General features: G+C 40.7%; 1 protein-coding gene across 3 annotated transcripts in view; it reads left to right on the top strand.

The window, feature by feature from the left end:
* Positions 1-15788, top strand: part of LOC137998933 (leukocyte cell-derived chemotaxin 1-like) — a 30177-nt gene that overhangs the window by 12887 nt on the left and 1502 nt on the right. For all 3 annotated transcript variants that reach the window (XM_068844772.1, XM_068844774.1, XM_068844773.1), the window contains exons 5-6: positions 1550-1651; positions 1953-2136. In XM_068844772.1, coding sequence (XP_068700873.1) covers positions 1550-1651; positions 1953-2136 — 286 coding nt within the window. The remainder of the gene's footprint in view (positions 1-1549; positions 1652-1952; positions 2137-15788) is intronic.

A 15788-nucleotide genomic window follows, 5' to 3' on the forward strand; every position in this document is an offset into this window, starting at 1 on the left:
GCTCTACCGACTGAGCTACAAAGTCAGCCGGGAGCAGGCCGTGGGAACTGAAGATGTTAATTGCTGTGACTTTAACATCTTCAGTTCCTCGACATTAAACTTTCAATCAATAACAACAGTTTATCAACCAGCGTACACTACAAACCAACGGACTCTCATAACTATTTATTACACTCGTCCGCTCATCCACAACACGTAAAAAATGCCATTGCATTCTCTCAATTTCTTAGACTGTGGCGCCTTAAGTTTGTAGTAACGACTCCGATTTTAACAACAAATGTGAGGAAATGTGCCAGTTTTTCAAAAAACGGGGCTACCCAGACTCCGCTGTCACCGCAGGCAAACATCGTGCCCAAGAAATCGATCGAGATACCGCACTACAATCATCACAGAACGAAGAAACCAACAGATTTCCATTCACCCTGACCTACCATCCACAAAACCTTGCAGTCAAAAATGTGATTCTCAAAACCTTCAAAATTCTCCGCAATGATCCCAAAACTAAACACATCTTTTCTCTACCACCAGTCATTTCATTCAAACGCAACAAAAACATAGGCAACTTTCTAGTTAGGAGCAACTTCCAGTCAGACAGAGCCAACCAGGAACTTTCAAATGTACACTCACACGATGAAAAACTTGTCCCTTTATTTCTAACTTGGTTAAGATCTCAGGACCTAATCAATCTGCTAAAATCACTGACCACTTTACATGCATCTCCGCAAGCGTCATCTACTGCATAACCTGCACACTATGCAAAAAGATCTACATAGGCGAAACAGGGAGAACATCTACGAGATGTACACAGGTGCCTCAAAACCAGTTGCACGCCATTTTAATCTTCCTAATCACTCCCACCACAACATGACTATTTGCGGCCTATCCTTACACCACGGAAACACAGAAAGCCGTAAAAATCTCGAACAAAAATTTATTTTTCAACTGGGCACATTCTATTCACACGGAAACAATGAACGCCTCTCATGCCATTAATCTATTCACAAATTCACGTCATCCTATTTCTACCAATAGGCAAAGCTCCTCCGCACACATATAAACCTACAACAACCACAATTCCTCTATTCGCTCCGACGAAGGGCTAACGCTCGAAACGTCAGCTTTCCAAATCTTTCACGGTGGTTATTCGACCTTTATCAACTCGTTTGATAGAATCAATTTCTGATATGTCAAAGCCTCCAACATTACTTTGGCCAATGATGATAGAAAAGAGTCTTGAGCAGAGTGGTAACTGTCGATCATATAGCCCTAACAAGAAAATAAACTAGCAAGCAAGTAGCATTTAATGCGAGTGGTGACCAGCGCCCTCGAACACAGTTGCACTATTTATACATTTCAAACTTAACTAGCAAATACGTGGCCTAATAAAATATGCAAGGCGCGGTATGACAATAAGGTGCAAGGCTATGTATGCAAAGTGCATGATGGTGTTCTACAGTAACTATGATAATTATTTATTCATTATCACAATCATTATAAGTATCATTGTTACTTTATTTTAATTATTATATTCTGTTGTTAACCAAAACAGAACTTGTCCATGTATCTGATCTCGGAGCGTAAAGTTTGTCTCCTAAGCAACTCTACAGATAGGCAACCCAAGCCTGGGGACTTGATCAAAGAACTGCAGTCGGTGAGTACCACCCCAGATGAATTTGCCGCGAGAGAACATCATTCACCCACTCACCCCACCTATGTTTAGATTTTGCACATTAGGCCATGTCAGAGAAACGGTCGCCCTGTTTGTCTCCCAAACTTGAGAAATGAATAATGAATTTTTTTTCTCCTCCATGAACAAAAGTCACACCGCGACTGAATTGTCGACCACATCGCCATATATCTTAATATTATTAAATAACGGACTTGAGCTTTTCGTTATCAGTAGCATTTTTCAGTAGATTTTCAAGGAAATAGCACCTGTTTATTTTCCACAGGACGCCCAGCAGGGTCCCACCCGGGGAAAGCCCAAGCAAACGATTGTGTACGCGGTTGGTGATCCTGTTGCTGACCGCTCATTTCTTAGCGATATGATGGCAAACATGTGCGCTGAGCTTCCCATTTACTACTTGGTTCCAGAGATTGTTACTGTGGATGTACAAGGGAAAAAATTTGCAAAAAGTAAGTTGTTTAATTGTGGATCTAATCATTTACTACAATAGTCGTTAGCATTTAGTGGATGAGGTCGAGTATGATTTGAAGAATAATGAAGCCCGAGCGACGAGGGTGTTATCCGCGAGGCCAAAGGCCCTAGCCTTGTCTAAAGTGTAAAGTAACTCACAACTTGACGGGTGGCAATCTGCGAGCCAGTAAGTTGCGATCAGGCCCAATTGAACATCGCTCTCCGTGTCCTGTTATGTCGGCGCTCGCTAAAATTGTGCCTGACACGAACTCTCACAAGAATCTGTGTCTTCGTTTAGAATTTGGACGAAATTTGATTGGCTAATGCAACAACTGGAAGTCACTAAGATTCGTGTGCTCTTGCAAAAATTCCGACTGAGCCGCCATTAAATTGAGGACAACGAGGACAAGGTGGAGTTATGATTTAAAACGCAAGACAACCTAAAGGAGCGTGCACAAAAACTTGTGGATGGGGGGGGGGGGGGGGGATGGGACTGATGAGAAATTGGGTGGCCCCCCCCCAAAACAATTAGAGGCAAAAAGGGGGTGTTTCAAAATTATAGAGTTTTGAAGCAAGCAACCGTGGACAATCTAGCTGTTGATATACGTTGGATCAGTGGCTCGATCTGATTGGCGTAATTACAAGTTGTGAAGCTAAATATTTTGAGCAAGAGCCGATACAACGTAGATTTGATTTTAGTGGTGTACTTCATTTCGGCTGGCCAAACCATCCTTCTTCAGGTACAATAAGAGTTTACATTGGATTGCTTCTATGTACATATATATAGTAAATGGATGTTGACGTAATACTGGAGAAAATGTGGTAAAATATGGTAGTTACAACAAATTTGAATTGAAATACTGAGAGTAACGGAAAAATAACGGAAGTGACTCTAAATAATAAACTGAAATCTAATACGTTTCTTCGCGGATATTAAGACCGTTGGGATCAATTGTCCTGCCTTTTGAAATTAAAAACGAGATATCTGTTCTCGCACGTGGCCTCACATTCTGTCCTATTCCTAGACACATCAACTGGCCTGAAATCGTAGCTGACATATACGACTTTGTTCGACGCATGCGACTAACAGAGTTCTTCTTTGACGAGACCAATACCACTACTGTGAACAAACAAGACAACCCTTCTCATAATAAAAAGTACTTGGAACCCTCCTACTAACAGAGAACAGCCAATGGATACATTTTTAGACGCTGTTAAACTTGACAATCTTACTCTGACAATCTTACCACCTCAGAACTACAGGCAATACATTATAATAAAACCAGCAGACAAGGGTTCCGGTACGGTAATTATGGATAAAACCTGGTACATTGACGAATGCAACAGACAACTTAACGATTCTAAATTCTACCGACGCTTAAATGAAGACACACTGCCGACATACAAAAACGAGTAACAGTATACGTAAACAGAATGTACACTGACGACCTCTTTGACGAGAAGACAAAACAATACCTCATACAACCTGACGTAAAACCAGGACGTTTTTTACATCCTTCCCAAAGTACACAAGCCCGGTAACCCAGGACGCCCCATTGTTTTATCCAATAGTCATCCCACTGAACTCATATCCCATTTTGTTGACCACCACCTTCAACCTCTTGTCGACAATCTACCATCTCATGTTAAAGACACTAATGATTATCTCAATAAACTCCTTACCATTGGCAAACTACCCTCTGATTCATTATCAATAACACTTAACGTCTCATCTTTATACACCAATATTCCGCATAATGAAGGTATTAATGCCTGTGATTATTTTTTGCGCACTGATCCTCACAACACCGTTCCCACTGGCACTACTTGCAACCTCATCCGCATGATTCTCACCATGAATAACTTCACTTTAATTTTAATAATAGCCACTACGTGAATACCTTCAAATTCACGGCACAGCTATGGGCACTAAAATGGGCCCCTCTTTTGCTAACCTTTTCCTTGGGCATTTCGAAAAAAATGCTTTAAGGAACGCCCCATTTCAACCCATACTTGGTTGAGATACATCGATGACATTTTTATGATCTGGACTGAAAGTCCCGAGAACCTAAAAATTTTCATCGTTTATCTCAACAGCATTCACCCTACCATTAAATTCACCAGCTCACACTCTCCCACCAATGTTCCTTTCCTTGACGTTGACGTCTCACTAGCTAGTGACGGAAGCATATAAACACAGACCTATACACGAAACCTACAGACAAACACCAATAGTTAATTTATTCTTCTTGTCATCCTCTACACACAAAAAATGACCCATTCCTAGATCCTTTCAGCCTAGCACTCCACCTACGACGAATCTGTTCTACCGGCGAAACGTTCAAGATTCGCACTACTAAACTAACAACGTACCTTCTGAAACGAGGTTACAAACACGACTTTGTTACTAAACAAATACAACGCACCGCAGACATTCCCCGCATACATATCCTACAACCTAAACAAATAAACAAACCTGAACGCATACCTTTCATAACGACCTATAATCCATCACTTCCTTCCATCTTCAACGTAATTAAAAAAAAAAAACCACTACAATCTACGTCTTTCAAAATGCTTTCCTACATCTACCTGTTGTGGCTTTCAGACGCTTCCCTAACCTCCGAGACCAGCTGGTAACAGCTAAACTGTCCCCTAATGTAAGGACGTATACAAAACATGGACCCCAGGTCCATGGACCATCACTGTGGACCCGGTCCATGGACTACCCCTGTGGACTACCCCTCATTTTGTAGAGGTTCAAGCAGAAAAATCTTTAGACGAGAAAGAGAAGTCATCCTGGCACTTATCTGGACAATTTAAGCAACTATTATCTCTTACAGAGACATGCAAAAATTCAGGAGGCTTCAACTGGATTCCAACCCATGACCCTCTGCGAGGCCAGTGCAATGCTCAACCAACTGAACTATGAAGCCAGCCAGTTGGGAGCAGGTCATGTTTTGCATACGTCGTCCTCTTGGGGCCTTAGCATGCCTTTTTGGCCTGGCCTGTCTTGTGCCACGCTGGTAGGTCTCGACTCAGCCGACCGGTTGGCTCACAGTGGTTGAGCATCGGATTACTGTGCGGGAGGTCGCAGGATCAACACCCGGGCGGGACTAACACTCAGGGTCTTTAAATAATTGAGGAGAAAATGCTGCCTTTGTAATGACATCTGCAAATGCTTACACTCTCTAGTCTTCTCGGATAAGGACGATAAACCGTAGGTTCCTGTAACGGCCGAAGAAATATTTCGTCAATTGTTTTTTCCTTAATTAACCGCGTATGGTTGCGCGAGATCTTCATGCGTAGGCGAGGATTGCCTTTACATATCACGCGAGCACGTACCTTGTATCATGTTGGTAAATATGTGCAAAAGTAGTCTGGCAAAGTTGCCCGCAAAGTGTTCTTCACTGACTCTGAAAAGCAACTAGGGGAGTGGTCAGCGACATATTAGGTGGTATAGGTGTCTATAAGAAACAATTGGTGAAATCAGTAGCCCGTACCTAGGAGCGACGTTTTCACAGACCGCGATTTATTGACGTCATAGCGTCACCGCTATGTTTCTTGCGGAAAAGGTAGACTAAAAATAGATTGGTCAGCAAAACTGCCTTGGCATAGGATTAAAATGGGAGTTGTTCGCTCCTAGTCATGGGCTACTGCTTAAATTGTCCAGATAAGTGCGACAATCACTTCTCTCCTTCGTCTAAAGGTTTCTGCTTGTAACTTTACAAAATAAGAGGTGGTCCACAGGGGTAGTCCATGGACCGGGTCCATGAAGAGGTCCATGGACAGGGTCCACAGGGGTGGTCCATGGACCTGGGGTCCATGTTTTGTATACGTCCCCTGATGTAACTCATTCTAATTCCGCACTTTCTTCCGGTTCTTTTCACCGTGGCAAAAACTGCACTACCTGTCCTTACATTTTCCATGGACTAATCAACTACACGTTCTTTTCTACTGGCAAAACAGGCTTCATTAATTCCCACATAACTTGCGAAACTAAAAACCTTATTTACATGATTCAATGTAACAGAATCCATCTACAGTACATAGGAGAAACTAAACAACGTTTAAAAGACCGTTTAAATGAACACCGCCGCACTTTAGATAACGCTAACACCAAATCCAAACCTATTACCAAACCTATTATTAGAACATTTCCCCTACTCTCTCCACAACATTTCTAAGTACATGCAATTAATTCCTATCGAAAAAATATTTTCCAACAGAGACTCGATCCGTAAGGCCAGGTACACTTTTTTAATTTCAAGAGGCAGGACAATTGATCCCAACGGTATTAATATCCGCGAACAAACGTATTAGATTTCAGTTTATTGTTTACAGTCAATACCGTTATTTTTCCGTTACTCTTAATATTTCAATTCAAATTTGTTGTAACTACCATATTTTATCACATTTTTTCCAGTATTACGTCAACATCCATTTACCATATATATATATATATATATGTACATAGAAGCAATCCAATGTAAACTCTCATTGTACCTGAAAGAGGATGGTTTGGCCAGCCGAAATATAGTACACCACTAAAACCAAATCTCCGTTGTATCGGCTCTTTCTCAAAATATTTAGCTTTTCAAAATTATAAACACTCTCAAGGGGGGTAGCTTAAATAATGAAAACAAAATGTAAACACAATTTGACAAAATATAATATTCAAGATTGTAAACTGGTGATTGACAGGCCTACATGACTCCCATGTACGTGGACTGGTTTCCTATTCCTTTGTCATAATTTTGCTTTCTCGAGTACATATTTGAATGGACGCCTCTTTTAGGTGCTTCCAGTAAGATTTCATTTAGCGATGGTTTTTGTTCTATGAGACTTAAGATTTAGACCTTCATATTATTGTGTGATACGTTTTCTTCCAAGAAAATAGCTCTTCTTGTTGATATAATAAAACAGCTTCACTTTTGAAGTTTTACAAAGTTTACTAAGTTGACTCAGAGGCTTAAGAGGTTGGTTTATAATTAAGCTCATAAACGCGACGGTCTTTGCTCAAGGCTGTTGAGCACGTTCTTCTTGTTGAACTTTGAGCAAACATCGCAATACGTGAAGTTTTTTCTTCATTATACCTGAGGCATCCGTTTGTATATCGTTTTTTCTTCTTTGTACTGCCATTGTCAACGTATTTTATATTTGGGTTATTTTCTTATCTTTCTTTCGCCATAATCATAAATGCCTTTGCACCCACGTGCTGTATTCCATATTTGATAACCCTCACTGTAAGGGTGCTCTAGGCACTAAAAATTCAACGTGGCGGTGTTTTTATCAGCAATGCAATTACAGACTTATATTTTTTTTCACTCAGAAATTACTTCATGGTTTATTTTAGAGCCGACCGATATTTTTCTTTCTAAGTAACTTGTGTTATATATTCTAAAATTAGTTCTCAAAAAAGAAACGACAGTTTTCAATTTACAAAACATGTTTCGACATACTCATGTCATCTTCAGTTGCAAATGAGCTTTTCAAGGGTTGTACATTTGAATTTATGTTAAGGTATGTTGCAAAATTACGTGTCAGAACTTGCGTGCAATTTAAATATGAAGTGTGAAATGCACAGAAAACAAAAATAGCGCACATAGCAATGAAATAAAAGACAAAAGAACAACGTAATTAAAAAGAAAGAGACAAATCTAAATGCCTCAACTGCTGATTAAGGATGGGATTTTCCCACTTAATGTGCAATGCCTCTTTGATCTTAATTTGGAATTTTGAGGCGGCAGAATCTAAGATCGTGAAACATTCTGTGTTAAAGAGTCATGACAGGCCCTAGATGACTGCAGGTGTCTGTAAACATGCGAAGACTTGTCCGACAAGAGATGCTCACGAGCACGTGTACGTAGGTGGCGAGTGGTCTCGCCAATGTAGCTGGCATTACAGCCAGCACACGAGAATTTATAAACGACGCGCGAACGTAGACCTTGCGGTACTGAATCTTTCACGCTGAACATGTTTCTAAGTTTAAATGCACTAAAGACCAACTTAATATCTAAATCAGCTTTGCAATAATGTTTGAGTAGTTGTCTTAACTTGGTCTGGGCGATTTCAGAAAACCGGCCAACATAAGGGAGTTTATAGAAGTGCGTATAAGTTTTCCCGGAGTTGGATGAGGCGTCCCGCCCAGTCAGAGAAGGATTCATTTTCTTAGAAAGATACCTGTGAATAATCTTGTCGATGACCCACGAAGGAAAACAATTGGCAAGATTTCCGCACAGGTCCCTACTTCATTATGCATACACTCCTTTGTTTCAAGAAAACAATAGCGATAACAATAGACGTCCTTTGGGACTGTGGCGCTTTGTTCTTTCTTTTTAGAGGTTTTTTTTCTAAGTCTATATGGACTTAAAAAAAGTCGGTCGAACTTCTGTCTGAAATACAGAAAATCGAACAGTTTTTCCTGCAATTTCGGCACTTTTCCTGCAATTTTACCTATTTTTTAGTTTTAGAATAAGCGCAAGAAGTGGAGTTTCAAGCAATCGTTGTAATAGGGTTCAGATTCGCAAACATAACAAACAAACCAAATAAAAGTACTGTCATAAGAAATTTAATGGCTACCTGCTCTTTTTATCGTGAAATTGTTCTTCCTGTCTGCTTAAAAATTCGCTGAGACACTGCAAAGTGTATATTTTCTTCCTTTCCTGTATTTAGGATCACGAACGGTGCATTTAGAAGGATTTTGCGATTTATCGCTCTTTGTAGAGATCGGCAATATGCTCAATGATCCTTCCAAGTAAATAGCTTTGGTAGAGATCCATGGATGTTCCCCTACGTGGCATACTTCGTTTCATTCCCCATCATGTCTTTTCAATGCCCTGCTGTGGGCTCGTTTGTCTGGGTCGACGAAGTTTAGGCGATGGTTAACTGCGGTGAGATGATGTTAGCCCTTGTCTTGTAGGCAGTTGTAAAGTTTCCGGCCACAGGTAGCTAGGGCTAATTTTTTTTTCAAGGAAAGTTTACGGTCAGAAAATTAATATGTGTTCTGGCGGATTGAAGGCTATCCATTGCAGTTTTTTCTTGAGCATCGCGAAACAGATCCATCTCCCGATGCGGCACTTTGTCTTTGCCAACTGACTGCGTTTTCACACAGGTTTTGGACACGGAAGACGAAAGTAAATTGTTTTCTTTGCACCACTCTATGCTCAACTCTGGAAAGGCTATAAAGCAGGGACAATTTCCAAATGATCAAATCTTCCATTGCTGTGACCCTTTTACTTCGGTAGCCATCTTGATTATTACGAAGACACAAGTTTGCTTCAAAAAAAGGGATATATGAAACGATTTTAATTGCAATGAACTCGTGCATGAAAGTTTCCCATGAAAGATGCGCCAATCAGACTTTAAGCGTGGTATACTCTTCCACGCAGTGAACTTATAAGTGTGCCGCACGCACGGGGCATGAAGGAAAAGCAGGTCACAGTTCACAGCAATACTGGAAAACCTAAAAGTATCACAGGGACTAACCTTAAGCCTAAACAGTGCCTTTAGTCGTAATTAGGGTTACGGTTAGCATTATTAAAGGGATTGGTTCTTTCAAGAGTAGTAAAACAGGGATCTCTTAACGGTAACCTACAAGTGTAAGTTCGATTGTAGGTGCTCGGCGCGGCACGAGTATATAATTACGTATCATTGTTATGTAAATAGTCAGCCAGAATTCAAAATAAATATCATTTTCAAGGTGTGAATTAGCAACTTGACACGTTAGCTCAGTGGTAAAAAACAGGGACAAGTAATCCAGAGGTTTACAGTGGGTCGGAGTTCAAGGCAAGCTGCGAGTGGCATATCATGGGATAAAATGGCAGAAAAAGCCGTGCGGGGTCTGGAAATAAGAACAAGACGAAGGGATAGAAAGAGGAAAGCTGAGACAAAAACGAGTAACGGTGTGGGCGATGAAGGGAAAGACGAGAGAGAGGGAGGAAGAGAAAAATGAGATCCGTTTTTATTCATCCCGTAAGTACAAATTACCCATGTATATATTCGGTTCTCTTGGGTATACGTATTGTTCTACAAAACAATAGCGCGAATGAATAATTAATTTATTCTGCCTGCATAATGAAGTAGGGACCTGTACGGAAATCATTCCAAACAATTTTCCGTAGTAAGAAAATAAGCTTCTTGACGTCCAGATGAAAACTAACCCAGGAATTGTTGATCTTATATACTCTGTCTAGTGTTCTGACTAGACCCAGTTTGTAATTCAAAGGGGCGAAGCTGAAAAAATTAGCAAGAAGACCAGTAAATGTCTTCGTGCGATATACACTAGTAACAATAGATGGATGACCGTTGTCTAGCAATATGTATAGAAAAGATAATTTCTTATTGATTTCCCTTTCCATTGTGAAACGGATACTTGGGTGCCTTGCGTTGATATAATCAAAGAACATGAGCGCATCATCTTCGTTATTGAACAAATAGAAGGTGTCATCAACATAGCGTCTATAGAACAAAACTTGGGAGGATGAGAAATTATCCAACCAGTTTTTTTCATGGTGTCCCATAAAAAGGTTTGCGAGGACTGGAGCAAGGGGGGAACCCATGGCAACCCCATCTACTTGGTAATGAAACGCACCCTTGAATAAGAAGTGGGTCCCTGCTGTTGCGAAGGAAAAAAGAGTTTTAAGGTCAGTGGGGCTTATCGCAAGGCCAGGATTACCCTGATAAATGTAGGTGACCGCCAAGTCAATGCACTCATCAAGGGGTATACTAGTAAACAGACTCTCAACATCAAAAGAGACCATAAACTTCCCGGAGGTTGGTAACTGGTTGATTTCATGTTCAAATGAAAACGTGTCGCGGAGGTTGTAGTCACACGGGACATGAGGCTCTAAAAGATCGCAAAGGAACTTAGATAGATTATAATTGTAGGTGCCTATTGAAGATACTATGGGTCGAAATGCAGGTGTTTCATTAAGCTGCCGAGCCTTGTGCATTTTAGGAAGGCCATAGAACCTAGCCGGTTGAGAACCAACTGGATAAATTCTCTCATGTGTATCTTTGTCTAAGTGACCCTTATTTTTAAGTGCTCTTAAAAAACGTTGTAATTTGCCCTCCCTTTGTAAAGTGGGGTCGTTATCAATAACCTTAAACTTAGAAGTGTCACTTATAATGGCAAAAATACCCTGTTCATAAGCAATCCTGTCCATGACAACGACGCCATTTCCTTTGTCAGGCTTCAGTATCACAATGTCCTTGTTCTTTCTCAGTTCCTTTAATATCCTGAAGTTCCTTAAGTCCGCCACAAAAGGTTGGTGTGAAGAAACATACGAATGGGCAAGATGAGAGAGGTCGGCGACAAGCTCAGTTTCCCTTTTGTTTCCCGTCGATTAAACTTCCAGGGGCACCAAACGACCAATTTGTTGTAAAATGTATTATCATACCCCAGTTAATGAAAATAATGTTATCAAGGCATTTTCAGGTGTTTTTCAGTGTTGCTGGGAAAACAGTATCTGTTCCTTTTTCCCAGCAAGACACACAAGAAATTTCCCAGCCAGCTAGATAAAATTGGTTGGTTTCCCAGCCAGCTGATCAAATTTATTTTCAGGCCAGGAATTCCGCGTGCTTTCAAATCCTTCGATCCGAAACGACCGAACAAAAGCGACAAAACCGGGACAAAACAGGTTTTTTTCCGCAAGCGCAATCACTCTGACCAGCCGTCGTATGTTTGTGACTACTCTCTGGGAGAGGAAAGGGGTTTTTTTTTTTTTTTTTTAGTCGTCCTCAGTCTTCAGAGTTTCTACAGCCAGCTCGGGTTGAAATGCTAGAAAATGTCAGTAATTCCCAGGCAAAACCTCTATCAATAACAAAATTTCCCAGCCAGCTCATCGAAACACCTGTATTTTTGCCAGCCAGCAAGATTCCTCTGGGGAACAGATAGTGTGAGGAACAGATTCGTTGGGTGCCCCTGAATTTCTGACCATAGTGCGATGAATCAGTTCGAAACAAGAAAACACATCCGTTTTGTTGAGTGGGGGTACAGATAGAATGTGAAAGACCGTATTTAAGTATTCCAAGTTGCTCGGACGTGAGGTTCTGCGAAGAGAGGTTGGTAACTGTCTCCGTTGGAGAAAATGGTACAACCATTTTTCGCGTTAGGTTTCTTCTCGTGGGTGGCTATAACACGTTTAAAAGCTTTTCCAACATTGTATTTTATACTTCGATGGAGGATGTATCGATCGATGTTGTTGACAACGCCATTGATATGCTCGGCCAACCTGTCTCTTCTTACAAGGGTTAACTTACTGAATTCCTTTCTTCGTTTGGCGATTGCACTTCGTAGTAGACGTTTTCGAATAGCATGTACATCATGTCTACTTGTATTTGGTAGTTGAAAACAGATAAATTTCGGAAACACATTGAAGGATAAACAGTGTTTCCGAAATTTATGAGAAGATAATAAGAAGCTTATTTTCTTACTACGGAAAATTGTTTTCCGTCGTGGGTCATCGACAAGATTATTTACAGGTATCTTTCTAAGAAAATGAATCCTTCTCTGACTGGGCGGGACGCCTCATCCAACTCCGGGAAAACTTCTACGCACTTCTATAAACTCCCTTATGTTGGCCGGTTTTCTGAAATCGCCCAGACCAAGTTAAGACAACTACTCAAACATTATTGCAAAGCTGATTTAGATATTAAGTTGGTCTTTAGTACATTTAAACATGTTCAGCGTGAAAGATTCAGTACCGCAAGGTCTACGTTCGCGTGTCGTTTATAAATTCTCGTGTGCTGGCTGTAATGCCAGCTACATTGGCGAGACCACTCGCCACCTACGTACACGTGCTCGTGAGCATCTCTTGTCGGACAAGTCCTCGCATGTTTACAGACACCTGCAGTCATCTAGGGCCTGTCATGACTCTTTAACACAGAATGTTTCACGATCTTAGATTCTGCGGCCTCAAAATTCCAAATAAGATCAAAGAGGCATTGCACATTAAGTGGGAAAATCCCATCCTTAATCAGCAGTTGAGGCATTTAGATTTGTCTCTTTCTTTTTAATTACGTTGCTCTTTTGTCTTTTATTTTATTGCTATGTGCGCTATTTTTGTTTTCTGTGCATTTCACACTTCATATTTAAATTGTACGCAAGTTCTGACACGTAATTTTGCAACATACCTTAACATAAATTCAAATGTACAACCCTTGAAAAGCTCATTTGCAACTGAAGATGACATGAGTATGTCGAAACATGTTTTGTAAATTTAAAATTAATTACAGAAACAAGGTATTATTCAATCTGTCGTGTCATGTTTGCGTTTGTTGCATCCTGTAGGACACATGCCACGTATTATTTTGCGTCTTGTAGGATTTTTACGCGTCAGAGATGCAGGATGCATGGGCAACAAAATCACTGATTTATGAGGCGCATAGCGCCAAGTTGGTTATAATCATTTTATACCCAACAAGTGCTAGTAGCCTATAGTTTTATTAAAAACTCCTGGATCAACAACTCTTCCATGTTGATTTCTGCCTCGGTCAATTCCGGTCCAAAACAGCTTTCGTCGGCCATTTTTTCTCAGAACTGCAAAAATGTTTTCAGCTCGCTTTATTGCAAACGCGTTCCTTGGCCATATTAGGTACAGCAGGTATAAGAAATGATAGCCTGTGTCCGGAAAGCCAATGAAACTAAACTAAAGGCAAGCGAAAGGTAAAACGTAAAGAGCCAATAACCTGCAATCAGGCTCCATTCTTGTTGCGCGAGGGGAAGTAGCGAGCGCCAACATAAGAAGACATGAGAGCGATACTCAATTGGACCTGAAAAACTCCCTTTGTCGCCGATCCACAACTGCACCCATAATTCAAATAGCTAGAGAGCAACCCTCTCGACTCCTTATCATAAATTTATTTACAGAAACATTTTAAAGAGAAAAAAATAAGTACGCTAATCTAATGAGGTTCACAAGCTTTTGGTATCAAAGTATGAAATACATCGACAACACAGCAAAAAGCTTGATTCACCTTCAACAAAATCATCGGTGCTTCACTTCGTTCACTTCCAAAAGAGATATCACTTTCACGTACCCTTTATAAGCAAAGATTATTTTACCCAATGATCACAAATTTGTTATAAGAGCTTTCCATACGATCAAAATCGTCAATATTCCCCAACAACAATTAATCGTGTGGTGGATATGTCAATCATGGCGTCTTCCTCATTTCACATCACCCGACGCGCGACAACACGCGAGTATCACTTAGGGGAAGAAATTTCATTAGTTAAAGTTAAAAAATGTCAATCAATCAAAAAAAGTGGGCGGTAGACGTTTCATGGAAGAGTTGGGTCAGGTTCTATTTTTCGCCGTCCCCTCGCGTAACGAAAATGGAGCCTGATCGCAGGTTAGCGAGCCAGCGATTCATGGAAGCTATGCCAGTCTCGCATTTAAGTCTGAGTACCCATTTCAAATAGTGCTCATAAACAGTATTTAAGTCTAAGCACTCATTTTAAAACGGTTAGCTTTTCAATAACTGTGTAACTCGCATGTTGACGCGCATGGCTCGCCATGTTGGCTCGCATGACTCGCAGCCATGGTTCGCATGGTTCGCACATTGCCATCACTCACTCAGTAACGGCGTCCATAATCGGTAAAACATCTCTATAGTATATTTTGTCGTTATTTCTTTCAAGTAAAACACTGAGGAGTCAATTACAGGCACGAAATTCAGCAAAGTGATTAAACGCTCAACTCGACGTCACTATTCCAGGAAATTACTTTACCACTAAGCAGCAACAACAACAACTTGTGACAACAACCTTTATTCGTACGCTTATTACATATATTATTTACAAAGGAAAGTAAGAAAATTAATCAAAATTAAATACAGTACCGCCAGGTGATCTGGTGACGTAATTTGGAGGACTGCGAAGAAAAAGTTTAACGCCGTATCCCACAACCACGCGCGGCATTAGGTTTTGTTTCCAAATTTCTTGCAGTGTTTCCATCGCCAAAACTCAAGAGATCGTTTCATGTCTCCCACATTTCCTGATACTGAATGAATATTCAAGTACAACCGGCGAGATCTAACCTTGCCTCTGCCATTTTTAATTCGGAAATAACATTCAAGGCCGCGCGCGGTTGTGGGATACGGCGTTAAAATTTTTCTCCCCAGTCTTCCGAATTACGTCACCAGATCACCTTGGTGGTTGCCTGGAATATCCACAGGGGCTAGAGGGGCTGGGCAGCCAAGCATGAATGCATTTACTAAGACACCTCCTTTGTCTTCATGAGAGATTTCAACTAAGTCTCTCCCTCAATTTAAGGATTATTGTTATTGTCAATTTGCTTCAAGTGAAGTATTCTCGTTCATTCCGGACACTGAAAGCTTGATGGGGATCATGGGAAATGAACATATTTATTTTAAAAGCCGAACTCCAATGTCTGGACCGCAAGGACTCGAACCTGAGAACATTTGAACCCAGAGCACCCACTTTGAAGGAACTGGACAGTTTTTATCCACTTAACCACCAAAGATCAACTCGCTGACAATTGCACCGATTACTTACCAACACTAATTAGTATATATGAAATCATTGCTGAATAGTGCTTAAGTCTACTGCCTGATTTTAAAATGGTTAGCTCTCTCTTGAGGCTTGGTAACCGACATTTTCTCCTGTTTAAAGTTGTTTCTTATC

The sequence above is a fragment of the Montipora foliosa genome, chromosome 4 (assembly GCF_036669935.1).
Source record: "Montipora foliosa isolate CH-2021 chromosome 4, ASM3666993v2, whole genome shotgun sequence".
Taxonomy (NCBI): domain Eukaryota; kingdom Metazoa; phylum Cnidaria; class Anthozoa; order Scleractinia; family Acroporidae; genus Montipora; species Montipora foliosa.